The 19,458-nt window shown below is 37.2% G+C and overlaps 1 protein-coding gene across 10 annotated transcripts in view; it reads left to right on the top strand.

Moving 5' to 3' along the window:
* Positions 1 to 6,794, top strand: part of YES1 (YES proto-oncogene 1, Src family tyrosine kinase) — an 81,232-nt gene extending 74,438 nt beyond the window's left edge. For all 10 annotated transcript variants that reach the window (XM_057700441.1, XM_057700431.1, XM_057700433.1 and 7 more), the window contains 2 exons: positions 2,496 to 2,627; positions 3,395 to 6,794. In XM_057700441.1, the coding sequence (XP_057556424.1) occupies positions 2,496 to 2,627; positions 3,395 to 3,603 (341 nt within the window). In that variant the 3' untranslated portion in view covers positions 3,604 to 6,794. The remainder of the gene's footprint in view (positions 1 to 2,495; positions 2,628 to 3,394) is intronic.
* Positions 6,795 to 19,458: the final 12,664 nt, after the last annotated feature.

The raw sequence follows: 19,458 nt of genomic DNA, 5'->3' as shown, positions 1-19,458 counted from the left end.
ATCTCTCTCTCTAAACTCTCACTCAGTACACATTTAATGGACGCATAACATCTGCATATGGAAAGAGTATGGGTTTTTGAGTCCCAGTTTCATCTCCTGTTAGCCCAGAGATTTCAACCAAGTTATCTAATCTTTTTGACTGGGCCTCAGTCTCCTCACTTAATAAAGATCAGATGGTAATACTTACTTTTCAAGACTGTTGTGAAACTTTAATGAATTAATAGATATAGAGTGCCTGACATTACCTAGTATAATGGATGCTTAGTAAATATTAGCAGTTAATGGGCAGGGTAGACCTATATAAAAAACTATTTAAAGCAAGCTGTATAATTACAGTGTCAGAAGAGTATAGGGAAAGTATTGTGGGAAAGTGGAGAGAAAAGGAAAGACATCACAGAGAGGAAGGCCTAAGAACAGGGCTTTGAAGGAAGAGTGTAACTTCGACAGGCAGAGTAAGGTCCAGTGCAGATCAGCATATAGGTTGTTCATCCTGATGAAACCTTCAGTCCTCCACGCCTACAAAAATGGATACCTTGCATTCAGCATCTCTTACTGTCTAGTTCCAGCGTATCTTTGACAAACATTTGAGTCCTTCCTCGTGCTGGACGTGAGGGCAAAGCTGTAAGGGGCTTGATTTCTGCTGTCAAGGAGCTCACTGACTAGTGTCTGAGACCGAATTATAAACAAACTATTTCAATACAAAGTAGTAAGACCAATGTAAAGATTACTGAAGGTTTATTTAGTAGATATATCTCCCCCCCCCCAATTTTTTTCAGCTATCTACTATTACCATTATTTCATTTAAAAAAAAAAAAAGTACTTTAACATTGCATAAGTGGGAAGAATGTAATCTCAGAATAAAGTACATAGCCATAAATTAATGATTTTAGCTTTGTGAATTGATACATGATCTTTTTTCTGTTTTTTTTCATCAGACTGTATCTTTTTGTCACTGCCCACATTGGTACACAAAGCACTAGGAACTGTTGTCCTGAGTCACAGGTTCTCAACCAGAGATGGCGCTACTGTTCCCCAGGGGGCATTTGGCAACATCTTGAGACATTTTTAGTTGTTACAACTGGGAGGCTGCTACTGGCACCTACTGGAGGTGCCTAGCATGCCACTAAACATCCTGCAAAGTACAAACTAGGCCCACACCAAGCAAAGAATTATCCAGCCCCAAATGCCAATAGTCCCAGGTTGAGAAACTATGTCTTCAGCTCAGTGCTTTCTTTTCAATCTCCATACCTTTGTGCTGTTCCCTCCAGCTGAAGTATCTTCCCATTCTTCTTTAATCTTTACCTATGAAAATGCTAACCATTCTTTAAACTTAGCTACCACTTTTTAAGTGAAACCTTTTGTGATTGTGCTAATGAAAATTGAAAATTGATCTTCTGTTTGTCTGAACATCTAAAGAACTATTTTACAACATTATATATTGGGTTGGCCAAAAAGTTCGTTCATTTTACACGAACTTTTTGGCCAAATCACTATATACATAAGTAACTTCAAGTATTTAAATGTATATAATACCTATAATCTTATTTTCACTGTAAGTGTATAAATGTCACAAAGGCCATGTTTTTGTGTCTCCTATAACAATTAGCATAATATTTTGTGCATAATAAGTAAGTATACACTAAATATTTGAGTAAATTAGGATAGGCTTTTTTTTTTTTTTAGTAAATTTATTGGCTGCATTAGGTCTTTGTTGCTGCACACAGGCTTTCTCTAGTTGCGGTGAGCAGGGCTGCTCTTCATTGTGGTGCACAGGCTTCTCATTGCAGTGGCTTCTCTTGTTGTGGAGCATGAGCTCTAGGTGTGCAGGCTTCAGTAGTTGCAGCACACGGGCTCAATAGTTGTGGCTCACCGGCTCTAGAGCACAGGCTCCATAGTTGTGGCACATGGGCTTAGTTGCTCCATGGCATGTGGGATCTTCCTGGAGCAGGGATCAAACCCGTGCCCCCTGTATTGGCAGGTGGAATTCTTAACCACTGAGCCACCTAGGAAGTCCCAGTACAGGCTTTTAAAAATGATAGAACAGTAAAAATTTCCATAGAGCTATCATAAAATAGAAAGGAGATCACAGTCAAAAGCCAGTAGACATTAGGACCAATAGAATATGCTCTCAGCAACCAACAATTATAGCTGCTAGGAGCTAGGCTGACTTAAAAGTTATAGATCCTATAATCCATGTTTTTTGTGGCTTTTTATTAGAGTTTTTACCTCTGTTTTCTTGAACAGTTTTCTGTCACCATCAGCCATTCTCTTTTTTGTGTCACTGAATATCTTATCAAGAAGAAATGTGATTTATATTAATGCAAATTTTAATAATAGTAAAGAAAATTTTCCCATGTATCCTGTACTTTTGAAGAATTTGATACCTACGGCATGTACAGTAGGGATAGTGACAAAAAATTAGCTCCTGCTTATGCCATATTTACAAAATAGGAAAAAAAACAGTTACTGAAGCAAGCTTGTCAATACTGTTTTAGGTGCAAAATTTCCAATCAAATGGACAGCTCCTGAGGCTGCACTATATGGTCGATTTACAATAAAGTCTGATGTATGGTCCTTTGGAATTCTGCAGACAGAACTGGTAACAAAGGGCAGAGTGCCATATCCAGGTAAGCTTGCAGTTCCATTAACTGGAGTTTATTATGAACAAAAGTGTCGAGGGGTAGTGGGGAAGGCCTCTATTTTTCTCTGTGTCTTTTCTTCTCTCTCTCTCTCTCTTTTTGACATTGGATGGGGAACAGTCTATGAGAGCTACAATCCTTGAGATAGGGTAAGCTGTGCACAGCCTTTTCTCTTTAGGGCATTTTCTGAAAGGGCCCTTTGGCTCTCCTGTTCTCTCAGGTGATAAGCATAAATATATCCTTGAGGAAACTCAAGCAGGTGACATTAGATAAGGAAAGTTTCAAGGAAGTGACTTGATATAAAGTAACATAATTAGTATATTTGGCAAAACCAGGATTAGAACTTTTTCTTCTGAATTCCCGTTTGAAAGTTCTTTCAGACACTGTCTTGCCACTGTTCTTCATTAGCCCAAGTTTCATCATTATTAACTGGTAATATCAGAAAGTATCGGTACCTCAGTGTAGCACTCTGAATTCTCTTAAATGGGGTTGGCTTTTGAAGGCATTAGTATTAAAAGGCAGATTTTAGGTGGAATGAAAAAAGTTGGATATGTTGAAACAGATTAGCATTTTCTAAGCTCTTATTGATGTACTTTGACTTTTAAAATTTACTTTATTTCTTTGTTGAAAGAATCGTTTTAGTAAATAAACTCACTCGAGTATACCCCGTATTAGTTAGTGGTTAGAGCATTTGTTATGTTTTGCTAGTGGTGTTTGGCATCACTGTTTTTTGGTGTTTGAATCTTGTGTGTTAGGTATGGTGAACCGAGAGGTGCTGGAACAGGTGGAACGAGGGTACAGGATGCCATGCCCGCAGGGCTGTCCAGAGTCCCTACATGAATTGATGAATCTTTGCTGGAAGAAGGACCCTGATGAAAGACCAACGTTTGAGTATATCCAGTCCTTCTTGGAAGACTACTTCACTGCTACAGAGCCACAGTACCAGCCAGGAGAAAATCTATAATCCAAGAAGCCTATTTTATATGCACAAATCTGCCAATATGTAAAGAACTTGTGTAGACTTCCTCACTTAACATACAGGAATCAAAAGAAGAAAATCTTCTTCACCCTGCATGTTTTTGATGGTAAACTGGAATTCCAGATATGGTTGCACAAAACCACTTTTTTTTTTTTCCAAGTGTTAAATTCTAAAGTACCAGTGATGAATTTTCCAGCTAATTTCAGGGTCCAAAGAAACTATAGTTAAGATACTGATGACTGTGTGAGTGATAGCACAACAATGAAGAGCAACAAGGTTATTGTTTATGAATCACTCCCTTTCTTTTATTCCCCAAACTCACAGTTAAGAGAAATTTATCAATCAGTATAGACAAAACTTGGGAGATTAAAAATAGTTATACCATAATAAAATCTAGAATTATGGAACTTCACGGGACCAAACAGCTCCATTCCAGTTTTTAAAAATTTCTTGCATTTATTATTCTTAAAAATTTTTTCTGAGTTGAACAGTTAATATGCAACCTTAATATATGCCTCTTTTTGCATGGAAGTGGGCCAGGTTTTTAGAAGCAAAAAGGAATATAAACAGCATCTAAAATTTGATTAAATGTTAAACGATAGCAATGGAATTTGCAAATATAAGACACTATGTTAATACTCAGTCTACTCATGGAACTGGAAAGTAGAAGAAATTTTTCACTTTAATCATTTTCTGAATAGCTCAGTTTAAAATAATAAAGGTGACTAGAAAGTGAGTTAATTTTTCATAAGGTTGCATTGATTTTTTTTTTAAGGCAATGTATAATTGAAATTGTACTATCCAATGCAAGAGGAAATCTTTTAATCTTTAGATAGCATGAAAACAACCCCAGTATTTAAACAGTCCTTTTTGAAAAATAGACTGGTACTGTGAGATTGCTAATATGTACTTATGATGATGGGTGCCACCAATATAAAATATCACTAGATCAGGGACTTGAATGCACTTTTGCTCTTATTGAATATAGACTAACAGAGAGGGAAATGTATTTAAAAGAAATATGAGAAAAGAAAATGTGAAAGTTTTACAGATAGACAGATGGAATGTTATGTTTAATGTTGATGTTATGGAGTGACAAAATGGTTTTGCTGGCACTCAAAACTCCTCACATCTATTTTCTGAAATTTTAAGAGTTATAAGGTATGTATGAAACTAATCTTTCTTAACATAAACACTAAATGAGTGCTATAGCCTCAAAATAGCTAAGTTAAAGCTTCCCACTAATTGCAGTGATATAGCTTTTATGCAAAACATTTTTAGAACTCCAGTTTTCAAATCCATGTTTGAATCTACATTCACTTTTTTAAGTATACTTAATGATGAACATTTTTCCCCTTTTAGAATTTAGTTGATTTGAGGAGGAAGACGTATTCAGAATAATAACAATGGTGAAAAGAGGGAGACAGTTTTTGCCTATTTAAAATACAGAAGTGAAACATACAGAATAATACTGGTTTTTATGACTAGCTCAAAAAGAAAATTCCAGAGTATGAATTTGAATAGCAGCATCACTGGTTTAAGTGTCTAGCAAAGGAACTGAATCTGACAAATAGAAGTCTGGCATTTATGTTTTAAAATACTCTTTTATAGTCACACTTTAAATAAAGCAACACATCAGGTCCCAGTATTTTAGGGATATAATTACTAACTACCATCACTTACCTGATTTGACCATTAAATTTAAAATTCTGTGCTGTGGTATCTCTGTTGAGGTTCAGACCACTTTAGAATGTGACAGATGAACTTCATGCAGGTTGGCAACAGTTCTGGTACTAAAAACTGTGGTGGTTTCTTATGTTTACGTAACCTGCTTCATATTGAATCCCTCTTCCAAGAGGATTTTCCTCAGAAGACTGCTGTCATCATTTACCTTTAACATCTGCAACCTGTGACTTAAGATTTTTAAAGGGCTTTGTGTGAACTATGATATTTCAATTTTTCTAAGCATTTTTAGAAAGGATAAAATTATATGTTTATGTACTAATTCTCTTCAGAAAAATAAGCCAGAAAAAGTTGATGGTATTCATTAGGTTTTAACTGAATGGATCAGTTCCTTATGATATCAATTGTATAGTTAGGAAGTAAAACACTAACTTAATGTGTATTCAGTTTAAATGGTTATGTATTTTAAATTGCTGAGAAAAATAAACAACTTTGTACATTTGAAGGATTTTTTCCAACAGCTTTTCTTCTTCAACCTCTTGATGTGTTCTCTTACCAAAAAAGGAAGCTGATGAAAACAGCTTTCTAGCACACTTTTTTTAATGAATAATGGTAGCCTGAAACTTAATATTTTTATAAAGTTTTATTATATTGTTTTGTGGATAATTGAAATAAAAATTCTCATTGAATGTAGCCATTTATCTTTTTAGCCACTATTCATACCTTCTCATCAGTTTTTTAAAAAGTGATATATTTAAAGCAAAGTATATTCTGAGCTTCTTCTTCCATTGGGGGAAAAAGTGTTGAGTTATGACTCTTGAGCAGAGTTAAATCAATTCTTTGTTAAATTCAGAACATTACTGAACTCATTCTGTGTGGTTAATTTTCCGTGTCAGGTGAGTGACATTATTTGTACAAGTTTGGTGTTTTGTTTTTTTTAATATCAGCAACTACAGTTTTAATGTATTATACAGAGAAACCTAAGTAATTTAAGTGAAGCTATTCACAGGAGAATCTGTGTGAAGGATATAAAATAGAATAACCACTTTTGGTCAGAGATTTAATTTTCTAAACATGAAAAATATGTGAGCCTTATTTCTGTGTGTGTTTTACACTTCTTTTATAAGTATAATGGAAATAAGATTATACTAAATTATAAATGGCCAATCAAAAGCATGTTATTTTCAATAAGGTAATAGTATTAATTGCTTTTTACTGTTATATTATCTAAAATTATTAGCTTTGTTTTTCCCTAATGATTTTAGAAAAGTAACATTTAATCAACAAATACAGCATTTAGTAAACATTTATTAAATATTTTTATACAGTATAGTAGTAGTTTCTCAACTTAAGAATGTTTTCCTAGTTTGCTGTTTGCCTTTTAATTTTGCATGTAATTTTTTGACATTTAAGTTGTACGTTTGTGTTGTCAAATCTTTTTTATGCCTAAAAAGTCCTTTGCATCCCAAGATTAAAAATTCATCTCATCTGTTGTACTTTATGCTTTAGTGTTTTTACATCACTCTGTAATTCATTTGGAAGTGTTTTGGGTATAAAATGTGACTTAAGGGTCTAGTGTGATTTTTTTCCCATACAGTTAATTCTCCTAGCACCAATTATTGGTTAATCCATTCCCACCCCATTGGTTTTGTCCAATTAACTTGCCATTCTGATGTCAGTATAATACTTTCAGTGACTAATCACTTGATAATGCATTTTAATAATTAAGTTGCCTTTGTGATGCCTTTTTTTTTTTTTTTTTTTTAATCTTGGTATTCTGGCAACTTCTTGAAGAAGTTTAGACTTCATTTTTTTATATTCCAAAAAAATTCAAGTGAGATTTTGGTTAGTATTACATTATGTTTATAAATTAATTTGGTAAGAAATAACATCTTTCCAATCAGTCTTCCCAGCCTGTTTATGCAAATCTTGATTCACATCTTTTAATAAAGTTCTCCTCCAAGACTTTTCTCCATGGAGTCGGAAGATGAGTCTTATCTCTTGTCTGATTCTACTGCTCTAAAGATGCTACCCCAGTGCTGCTGGAGTCCAGGTCCCCAGTTAGATACAGAACAAACCAGCATGCGAGATGAGGAAGAGAGCATGTGCCCCAAAAGTATTTATTTCCCTAAAATCAGCTCCTCTGCTGCCTTTCTTTTTCTTTTTCTTTCTTTCTTTCTTTCCCTTTCTCTCTCTCTCTCTTTCTCTCTCCTCTGTCTCTCTCCTCTATCTTCCTCTCCTCCCCTCTCCTTTTTTTCTTTCTTTTTTTTTCCCAAGACATCAAGTTGAGTTTCCTTCACAGCAATCAGAGTCTTGGTTAACATTCAGATTCTCAATACAGAAAGGAAAATTTCTGATTAAAATAAGCAGTGTGTGCCCGCTATCATCCATTTGTCCTTCCACAGCCACACACTGCCAGGAGGCTGACCTGTACTCACCAGTGGGTTTCCTCGTTCTGGATTCCTCTTGGGCTAAGCCAATGAGGAGCTCTAACAGAAGACCGGAGGAAACCTGAAAGAGAGGTCAAGGTATTTATTCCCCTGGTTCCCTCCCTGTGAGGTTGGGCTGGCTATATCCTCCAACCAGAGCTTCCTTTCAGTACGATTCTCCTCTCTCCTTTAGAGGACTGTTAATAGTTCCCATCCCCTATCTTTTCTGCCTTAGGGGTGCTTCTACTAACATTACCTGTTGCATTAATTCTGTGGTTCCCTTATCCTTCCCCTTCTTTGTGAATATCCTTGATTTATCTTAATTTGAGTGTGCCATCTGTTTCCAGTTGGGACCATGACTGATATTCATCATGCTGCCACTAACTGTATCAGTAGAAAATAGGAAACTCTTACATTATTACATCAAAGTGAGAGTTAATACAGAACAGTAAAATTTTTGGTACAGTAGCGGCATACAATATTCTGTTAAATGTAAAGTTACCATAAGACCTTATTAAATGGAGAGAACGTACCAAATGTTGAGCATATTCAAAACTCTAATTTCTAAACTGGAACCTGAAGAATTTTTTAATGAAATTTCTATTTTTCAAAAATTGGTAAACCGTATATGGTAAAACTCTATTGAACAGACCATTTAGATTCCAATTCAAGAATGAATGAATCATTCAATTCATGAGTAGAATGAAAGATGAATAGGAATGAGGGGGTGGGAGCACTGAGCTAAGAAAGAGGAAACGGAAGAAAAAGATACCAGAAAATTAGTAAAACAACAAAAGCCAAGTTTAATAGTGTGAGAACCCCAAAGTAGCAGGAAAGGCCCACAGACCTTCAAGAAACAAGATGTCTAAGATGCTTGATCAGCTCTTCTCTGTTACCACAAACTTTGCTTCAACCCTGCTGCACACCCGAGGTGGTGGCATTTAGGGAAGTAAAGGGATTAGGGAATTGTCCAGAAGGGTTGACAAGGTACAAAAAAGGGGAGGGGTGGATTTCACACATAAGAGTTTAAATGTTGTGAGGAACTAAGGGATTCAAGTACAGAAACTGAATCAGGTGGGTGGGAGAAAAGTCCACCAAGTGCTTTAGAGACTGGGAGGGACAGGCACTAGGTCTCGCACATGCGTGGGGTAGCAATTCAGTCTAGCTTCACTCACATCTTAAAGGTCAAGTTAGCATGAGTAAAACTGCAGGACTTTGAGAATCTGAAGTAAAAAATTGCCTCCAACCTAAGTGATAATTGGAATGAGAGAAAAAGAAAAACTTTGCAATTAACCAAAAGAATTGACAGTGACCGTAATAGAAAATCTGGATTATTTAAAGTGGTGTGTCCCTTAAAGGCTATCAGTCTTTTTACTCACTTATAATTGCTGTTTATAATTACCATGTCCAAGGAAAGCCATGGTCTCCTGAAGCACTGAGAAAATATGCTGTGGAATTAGCAAACTACATGCATGCTTTTACATCTCCTGATCTCAGACTGGGTCAGAGATCTGGGTTGTTGTCTTGTCTGTTTTGGTAATCCTTACCACTGCTAGGCAGTTAGAAAGGTGACGTCAGTCTAGAAATTTTGAGAAACTTCCTGGAACCAGAAGAAACCCAGTCCAAAATAAATACAAGAGAAAATTCTTGGAGAGTTTCAAGTGCAATTTCAGAGAATTCAAGCTCAAAATCAACAAATATGAAGAGGAAGAGGGAGCCCCAAAGCAACATTTTTTGTTTTATTGCGGTATAATTACATAAAATTCATCATTTTAAGTGTAGAATTAGATGAGTCTTGACAAACGTGTCAGTCATGAAACCTCTACCAAAATCATGATCTATAACTTTTTCGTCATTCCAAAAAGTTCCCTCATGTCCCTTTTCAGGGGCAACCACTGAGGGCCTTTGCCACTCCAGTTCTACGTCTCTGGATTTTCACATAAATGGAATCACACAGCATGTAGTCACTTGTGTCTGGCATCTTTCACTTAGCACAATGCTTTTGAGATTCATCTTTTTATGGCTTAGAAATATCACATTCTATCAATGTATCGCAATTTGGTTTTGTCCACTTACCAGGTGATGGACATTTGGTGCTATCATGAATAAGGCTGCTATGTTAAGAGTCTTTTCATAAGCTTATTTGAAATTCATATGTCTTCTCTGGTGGAGGGTTTTTTTTGCCCATTTTTTGATATCAAGTTATCTTACTACTGAGTTGTAATTCTTTCATTATTCTGGATGTAAGTACTTTACCAGATGTATGTTTTACAAATATTTTTCTCCCATTCTGCACCTTGCATTTTCATTTCCTTAATGGTGTATGTTGAAGAGAAAACATTTTCAATCTTGAGGTGCAATTTATCTTTTTCCTTTTAGGATTTATGCTCTATCTTAAGAAAATTTGCCTTACCCAAGTTCACAAAGATTTTCTCCATTGTTTTCTATAGAAATTTTATAGTTTTAGCTCTTATATTTACATCTACATTCCAAGATAACTTTTTTAATTTGTTTAAATTTTTAATTTAATTTGTTGGCTGTGTTGGGTCTTCGTTGCTGCACATGGGCTTTCTCTAGTTGATGTGAGCAGGGGCTCCTCATTGTAGTGGCTTCTCGTTGTACAGCATGGGCTCTAGGCATGTGGGCTTCAATAGTTGCAGCACACGGGCTCAATAGTTGTGGCTCATAGGCTCTAGGGCACAGGCTCAATAGTTGTGGTGCACTGGCTTAGTTGCTCCGCGGCATGTGGAATCTTCTCTCAAACCCATGTCCCCTGCATTGGCAGGCAGATTCTTAACCACTGCACCACCTAGGAAGTCCCAAGATAACTTTTATATATGATATAAGGTAAGGGCCAAGGGTGGTGTTTTTTTTTTCCATACAAATATCCATTTGTTCCAGCACCATTTGTTGCAAAGACTTACCTGTTGAATTTCCTTGGCATCTTTTTCAAATCTGTTGACTATATATGTGTGTGTCTATTTCGGGACTCTTCTGTTTCATCAATCTACATGTATTATTATGCCAGTATCACATTGTTTAAATTAGTGTGGCTTTTATAATAGTTAAGTGTTAAAATCAGGTAGTTTAAATTGTTCAGCTTTGTTATTCTTTTCAAGATTATTTTGGCTATTCTAGTTCTTTAAATTTCCATGTGGATTTTGGAATAAACTCCTTAATAGCTACAAAAAAATCTTTCTGGGATTCTGATTAGATTGCATCAAATCGATAGTTCACTTTGGGAAGAACTGATAGCTCAACAATATTGAATTTTCCAGTCCAAGAATATGAATTTTCTGTACATTTAGGTCTTGAGTTTTCAGTGTATAGATCTTGCCTTTTTGTTGTTGTTAAATTTCTGGCTAAGTATTCCAGAATTTTATGACAAAAAGGTATTGTTTTTTAATTTCAATTTCTAGCTTTAAGTTATAGTATACTAAATGTAATTGATTTTATTTTTTAAAAATATTTATTTATTTACTTGCTTATGTATTCATTTGGCTGCACTGGATCCTGGTTGCTGCACACAGGATCCTTGTTGCCATGTGTGGGATCTTCGTTGCAGCGTGAGAGATCTTTAGTTGGTGGGGCATGCAGGATATTTTTGTTGCGACATGCAGGCTCTTAGTTTCAGCACGTGGGCTCCTTAGTTGTGTCATGCAGAATCTCTTAGTTGTGGCATGTGGGATCTAGTTTCCTGACCAGGGATCAAACCCGGGCCTCTTCCATTGGGAGTACAGTGTCTTAACCGCTGGACCACCAGGGAAGTCCCTAATTGACCTTGAATCCTAAAACTTGCTAAACTCATTAATTCTAGTAGCTTTTCTTTGGTAAATTCTACAAAGTTCATTTTCTTTTCTTTCTTTTTTTTTTTTTTTTTTTTTGAGTTTATAGTTGATTTACAATGTTGTGTTTCTGGTATACAGCAAAGTGCTTCAGGTATACATATATATTCTTTTTCATCATAGGCTATACAAGATACTGAATATAGTTCCCTGTACTATACAGTAGAACCTTGTTTATTTTGTATATAGTAGTTTGTATCTGCTAATCCCAAACTCCTAATTTATCCCCCTCCCCACCCCCCACCCTTCCCCCTTGGTAACCATAAGGTTGTTTTTTTCCATGTCTGTTAGTCAGAGTTGATCAATCATGTCATCCAAGAATAAAGAGGCTTACTTTATTCTTTCCAATATGCCTTTTGTTTCTTTTTATTGCCATATTACACTGAGACTTTTAAAACTATGTTGAATAGAAGTGGTGAAAGCAGTTATCCTTGCTTTGTTTCTAATCTTAGGGGGAAAGCATTAATTTTTTACTATAAAGTCAGATGGTGGCAATGGTTTTTTGCAAATGTCCTTTATCATGTTGAAGAAGTTTCTTCTATTGCTACCTTGCTAAGAGTTCTTTTTTTTTTAATCATAAAGTGTTGAATTTTGTCAAATACTTCAGGCTGTATAAAGATCATATAGCTTCTCTTTTTTAGTCTATTATTAAGAAGAATTGCATTAATGATTTTTGAATGTTAAACTAACCTTGTGTTATTGGGATATTACTGGGATAAATCTCAGTCATGATGTGTTATCTTTTTTATGTAGTGCTAGTGTCAGATTAGCTAATTTTTAAGAAGATTTCTGTGTATATGTTCATGAGTGATACTGTTCTACAGTTTTGTTTTCTTGTAGTAACTGTAGTATCAGGGTAATGCTAACCTCTTTTTTTTTTAAATGTGTTTGTTTATTATTTATTTATTTTGGCTACACTGGGTCTCAGTTGTGGCACAGCACACAGGATATTCATTGCGGCATGCAGACTTCTTAGTTGCAGCATGCAAACTCGTAGTTGTGGTATGCATGCAGGATCTAGTTCCTCAACCAGGGATTGAACCTAGCCCCCCACCCCCACCCCCTGCATTGGGAATGTGGAGTCTTGCCCACAGGACCACCAGGGAAGTCCCCAACCTTTTTTTTTAAAAGCTCTTCCTTCATATTTTGTTGAGGAGTTTACACACAATTGCTATTATTTCAAAATGTTTGGTAAATAGTGAAGCTGAGATGCCCTGGAAGTTACTTTGAGGGAAAATTTTTCACTTTGAATTATTATTAAGCTTTGTAATAGTTATAGGATTATTTAAATTATCTGTTTCTTTTTGAATGAGCTTTGGTGGTTTGTACATAATCTTATTATTGTTTTAATGTTTGTAGATTCTGTAGGGCTGCCTCCACTTTTATTTGTAATCTTGGTAATTTGTGTCTTCTCTCTTGTTTTTTTCTCATTAGTCTGGCTAGTGGCTTATCAATTTTAGTGATTTGTCTCAACGAACTAGCTTTTGGTTGCATTGATCTGCTCTATGTGCATGTGTGCACACTCACCATGGGCATGTGTGTTCTGTTCCACTGATTTCTGATCTTTACTAAGCCCATCCCTTGGGGTTGTATTTGCTCTATCATTTTGGAGTTTACTCTTCTTTTCTCACTTAGTTTTCTTTTGTTTTTTTAAGGTGGAAGCTTAGATCATTGATTTGAGACTTTCCTTATTTTCTTCTTTTTTTTTTTTTTAAGAACTTCTATTGAGATACAGTTAACATACAATAAACTGCATATCTTTAGAGTGTACAATTTGTATTTTTTTTTCTTACTAGTAATGTGTATATGGCAGTCCCAGTCTCCCAATTCATTACCCCCCAACCCTCCCTGCTTTCCCCCCACTTGGTGTCCATATGCTTGTTCTCTACATCTGGGTCTCTATTTCTGCCTTGCAAACCAGTTGATTTGTACCATTTTTCTATATTCTGCATATGTGTGTTAATATACGATATTTGTTTTCCTCTTTCTGACTCACTTCACTCTGTATGATAGTCTCTAGGTCCATCCATGTCTCTACAAACATCCCAATTTCATTCTTTTTTATGGCTGAGTAATAGTCCATTGTATATCTGTACCACATCTTCTTTATCCATTCATCTGTTGATGGACATTTAGGTTGCTTCCATGTCCTGGCTATTGTAAATAGTGCTGCAGTGAACATTGGGGTGCATATGTCTTTTTGAATTATGGTGTTCTCTGGGTATATGCCCAGTAGTGGGATTGCTGTGTTCTATGGTAGTTCTATTTTTAGTTTTTCAAGGAACCTCCATACTGTTTTCCATAGTGGCTGTATCAATTTACATTCCCACCAGCAATGGAAGAACGTTCCTTTTTCTCCACACCCTCTCCAGCATTTACTGTTTGTAGATTTTCTGATGATGCCCATTCTAACCGGTGTGAGGTGATACCTCATTGTAGTTTTGATTTGCATTTTTCTAATAATGAGTGATGTTGAGTAGCTTTTCATGTGCCTTTTGGCCCTCTGTATGTCTTCTTTGGAGAAATGCCTATTTAGATCTTCTGCCCATTTTTTGATTGGGTTGTTTGTTTTTTTTTGATATTGAGCTGGATGAACTGTTTATATATTTTGGAGATTAATCCTTTGTCTGTTGATTCGTTTGCAAATATTTTTTCCCATTCTGAGGGTTGTCTTTTCGTCTTGCTTGTAGTTTCCTTTGCTGTGCAGAAGCTTGGAAGTTTCATTAGGTCCCACTTATTTATTTTTGTTTTTATTTCCATTATTCTAGGAGGTGGATCAAAAAAGATCTTGCTGTGATTTATGTGAGACTTTCCTTATTTTCTAATACAAACATTTAATGTTATAAATTTCCCTCTAAATACTGCTTTAACTGCATTCCACATATTTTGATATGTTCTTATGATAATTTGGTTCAAAGTATTTTCTAATTTCCCTTCTGAGTTCTTTTTTGACTCGTGGCTTATTTATATATTTGCTATTTAATTGTTAATTATTTGGGGAATTTCCAGATATCTTTCTTTTATTCTAGTTTATTTCTGTTTTGCTCAGAGAATATATTTTGTATAATTTCAATCCTCTCAAGTGTGTAACTGTATTAAAATTCAGTTTTATGGCCCAGAATATGTTCTACCTTGATGTATATTCTGTTTGTACTTGGAAATAATAGGCTCCCTGCTTTTGTCAGCTACAGTGTTCTAGAAATGTGAATTTGGTCAAATTAATTGATAGTGTTGCTCACTCTATAGTCTTATTGCTTTTCTGTTGGCTTTTCCTATCAATTACTGAGAGAGGAATGTTGAAATCCTCAACTATAATTGTAGATTTTTCTCTTTCTCCTTTTAATTCTATCTTTTTTCTTTCCTGTGTTGCATAACTCTCATTAGGTATGGCATATACATTTATGATAATTGTCACATGATGAATTGACCCCTTTATCATTATTAAATATTTCCCTTTATCCCTGGTAATATTCCTTTGTATAGATCCAAATTTCCCTCTGATATCATTTTCCTTTTCCATGAAGTACTTCCTTTAACATTTCTTGTTACACAGATCTGATAGCACTGCATTTTAAAAGTTTTTATATGACTTCCTTTTTGAAATATTTTAGCTCAGTTAAGAATTGTATTGATTTGGCCAAAAAGTTCATTTGGGTTTTTCTGTAACATCAACCCAATAGGTTGACACGTTTTGTTGTTTTTTTTTCCCTTTAGTACTTTTTAGTACTTAATAGATGTCTCTTCACTGTCTTCTAACTTGCATTATTCCTGACAAAAAGTCGTCTGTTGTCCTCAACTTTATTTCTTTAAATGTAAAGTTTTTTTTCCAGAATGTTTTAATAGTCTTTCATTCCTGGTTTTCAGTAATTTATGATGTGCCTTCACATGACTTTCTTTTTTTTTTTTTAATTAATTAATTAATTTATTTTATTTATTTTTTGGCTGCGTTGGGTCTTCGTTGCTGCACACAGTCTTTCTCTAGTTGCTGCGAGCGGGGGCAACTCTTCCTTGTGGTGCACAGGCTCCTCATTGTAGTGGCTTCTCTTGTGTGGAGCACAGGCCCTAGCCGCGTGGGCTTCAGTAGTTGCGGCACATGGGCTCAGTAGTTATGGCTCACGGGCTCTAGAGCACAGGCTCAATTGTTGTGGCGCACGGGCTTAGTTGCTCCATGGCATGTGGAATCTTCCCAGGGCAGGGCTTGAACCCATGTCCCCTGCATTGGCAGGTGGATTCTTTACCACTGCGCCACCTAGGAAGTTCCACATGACTTTCTTAAAGGTTATTCTACTTAGAGTTTGAGATGCTTGATTAGGTGGATTCTAGTTTTCATCAAAATTGGAAAATTGGGGGCTATTACTTTTTTTTTAATAAATTTATTTACTTATTGGATTTGTTTTTTTATTGGCTGTGTTGGGTTTTCTGTTGCTCCACATGGGCTTTCTCTAGTTGCAGCAAGCGGGGGCTACTCTTCATTGTGGTGTGCGGGCTCCTCATTGTGGTGGCTTCTCGTTGTAGAGCATGGCCTCTAGGCGCGTGGGCTTCAGTAGTTGTGGCACATGGGCTCAACAGTTGTGGCTCACAGGCTCTAGAGTGCAGGCTCAACAGTTGTGGCGCATGGGCTTAGTTGCTCCACGGCATGTGGTATCTTCCTGGGGAAGGGCTCGAACCCATATCCCTTGCATTGGCAGGCGGATTCTTAAGCACTGCGCCACCTAGGAAGTCGCGGGGCCATTGTTTTTCAATTTGTTTTCCCTATTCGCTTCTAGAACTCTAATTACATGTGTACTGGGCCATTTACTATTGTGTTACAGGTCAGTGATGCTCTGCTCTATTCTTTTTCTGTTTAATCCTTCTTTTTGCTTTACTGTGGATACTTTCTTTTGCTCTGTCTTCATATTCACTCATCTTTTCTTTTGCAGTGTCTTTTCTGCTTTTAATGCTATACAGTGTATTTTTTTAATCTTAGAAAGTCTAGCTTTCATTTTTTTCTTTTTTGTATCTTTCATACCTCTCCTCTTTATGCTTGTAGTTTCCATCTTGAAGGTCCTTGTCTGAATTTTAGGACTGTTGGGTCTGTTTCTATACATTGACCTTTCTTTTGCTCATGGGCTGTATGTTCCTGCTTTTATATATGCCTATTAAATTTTATTGGATGCTGGACACTATAAATTGTAATTTTGGGTTGCTAGAATTTGGAGGGGGTGGGGCATTCCTTTAAATATTGTTGAATTCTGATTCATGTACACTTTCTGCTCTGGCTGGTGGGAACAGGAACTACTTTAAGCCTCACACAAACTCCAGGGATTATTTTGTCTGTTCTTAACTTGGAATCAGTTGAATCCTTCCAAGGTTTGCATTCAAGCACTGTTAGATCCAAAACAATCTTTAGTCTTAGTAGAATTTATTTCTACTAGTAAGGATTCTACCTGATGCCTCATGTATTACTAGATCTTTTCACTCTGGCTGGCAGGAACAGGTACCATTCCCCACCTTGTGCAACCTCCAGAAATTTTTTTGCGTATTCCTTTCTGATGGCTCTTTCCTCAAATTTGAGTAGTTTCCTCTCATTCATGGGCATATCCACACTCAGCCAAAGATTAGAAGAGATCTTAATATTCTCTGCCTCTCAAATTATAGCCACGTTGACCTCCTCCAACACTAATATTAGTCTTCTCAAGTCAGTAAGACTGCTGAGCTCTGTTTGGGACCCCCCTTTGCACTGTACCCTGCAGCCTCCAGATGGTAAGCTGGTGCATCTGTAGGGTGCTTTGTTTGTTTCTCTGCTCTCCAGGATCACAGTTCTGCTCTCCTGTGGTCCAGTGTCTGAAGTCCTTTCTTCCAAATATTTTAGTTGGTTTTCTAGCTGTATAAGGTGGGAGTACAAATGCTGTCCTTTTTACTTTATTTTTCCTAGAAGTAATGGGGCTAATAATTATAGGGATTTGGGGGGTGGTCAGCATTTGGAATACCTGGGCAGCCAGACTGGTCCCTGTATGATGAACTGATCCAGTCAGTGAGCTGGAAGATCAAAGGAATGCCCCGAACTCAAAAGAACAGAGAGTCAAAAAGTTGTTTGGTTTTTTTGTTTGTTTGTTTTTAAGTTAAAGCATGGGTGATAGATTCAGAGGTTTAATATCATACCAACATACGTTCCAGATGAAGAAAACAAAAGGATGAAGAGGAAGAACCAATGAAAGAAACAGTAGAGAAAACTTTGCAGAGCAATACATTGCTTGTGGTTTGAAAGAATCCATCAATTGTAGAGTAAGACTAATATTTGTTAATAGTAAACATATATTAGTAATATTTTAAAACCATAAATATAAAGAGAAAATCCAAACATTTTCCAGAGGGGGGGGAAAAACACAGCTTATTCTTAAGAATGAGACATTACGTTAAAAAGTATTAATTTGAACTAATAATTCTATTCAATAAAGTCCTTCAAATCTGAAAGAAAAACAAAGATATCTTCAGAACACAAAGTACTCAGAATATATCACCCAGGCCAGAGACCCATTCTGAAAAAAATAAATTCAGCATTTATTTCAGCCACACACCCCCATCCTAAAAATCAAGAACGCAAAAAATAGTGAACAAGCAAATAGGTAACAAAGTGTTAATAAATGTTGATACATATGTAAAATTATCTCTAAATGGCAAAGTGGGTGGTGCAGGATGGGAGAAAAATAAGGGCTATTTCCTATTAACATTCGAATTTCAGACTTCTCTTGGAAAATGTGAAGATGCAGCAATCCAAGCTTTGATTCCCACAGGGCCACAATCAGCTGGAGCTAACTGGCTGCCCCTTAGCTGCAGTCACTGCCTCTTGCCTCCCCGTTCTTTGCTTCGTGGTGCCCACCCAGCCTCTGTAGGCATTTGAGTTAACCCTCTCAGTCTTTAGCCAAAGGAATTCATCCAACAGGGTTACATGTATGCCTCCTTGAGCAGCAGAGGTGACCTGGGTATCCCTGAAAACATCCCTGCCATACCCACACACAGGGACATATATTAATGGAATAATACATCTATATAGCACTGCTTCCAAAACATTTCATCTTCAAAGCAGTCCCCAGAAGTAGGAAAAGGCGGCGCATGCTGTACTGCAAGGTAAAGGGTCAGTGACCCCCGCCCCCTAAAATGGTATAAAAACATACATGTGCGCACACTGCAAGGGGGAGGGTGGTGTCCATAGCCTTCACAATGTTGTCAGAGGGATCCTATAGCTCTGAACCCCCGAGTCCCTGCAACCCAGAGGACAGAGCCCTGGGTTTGCAGCTAGAACTCTTAGCCACTTAACTACCTGTTTGGCCTTGAGCAAGTCTCTTAACTCTCTTAATCTCTCTGAATCCCCATTTCTTCACCAATAAAATGGACGTGACCTGCCTACCTTGCAGGGTTGGGCGGGCATTAAAGCACTCTGCCTCAGCAAGGATGTAATAAATGGTGACCCGTATCTTCATTTATCAGGTGGCAAACAGGCTTCAAGACCATTAGCATTTTCTAGCCCAAGGCTCTCCTGGCTGCGCAGGCATCGACCTGAGGACTGAGGTCCGGCGTGGAGCTGACCCGAATCTGCTGTTAGGTGATTGCACTCTGACCGAACCCAGCTTCTTCCTCTCGGGCGCCGCTCCCGGTAAGGTCACTGAGAGTTTCTAGTTTGGGCGGAGCAGGGTCGGGCGGAGCAGGGTCCTGCGGGGGTGCCGATGCGGCCCGGGGTGGGCGGAGACCCTTAGCGAGTCCGCCCGGGGGACGGCACCCCGTGCGGAGCGGAAACTTGGCGCGAAGGACACGTGAGTCAGGGGACCCTGAGCGGCGCCGGGCCCTCCAGTCGGATCAAGTTCGCCAAGTTCCCCAAGTTCTCGAGCGCGGCCACGCCCCCGGGC

Source organism: Hippopotamus amphibius, chromosome 11 (genome assembly GCF_030028045.1).
Source record: "Hippopotamus amphibius kiboko isolate mHipAmp2 chromosome 11, mHipAmp2.hap2, whole genome shotgun sequence".
NCBI classification, from domain to species: Eukaryota; Metazoa; Chordata; class Mammalia; order Artiodactyla; family Hippopotamidae; genus Hippopotamus; species Hippopotamus amphibius.
Note: the sequence above shows the minus strand (reverse complement) of the source record. Positions and strands in the feature narration are given on the sequence as shown.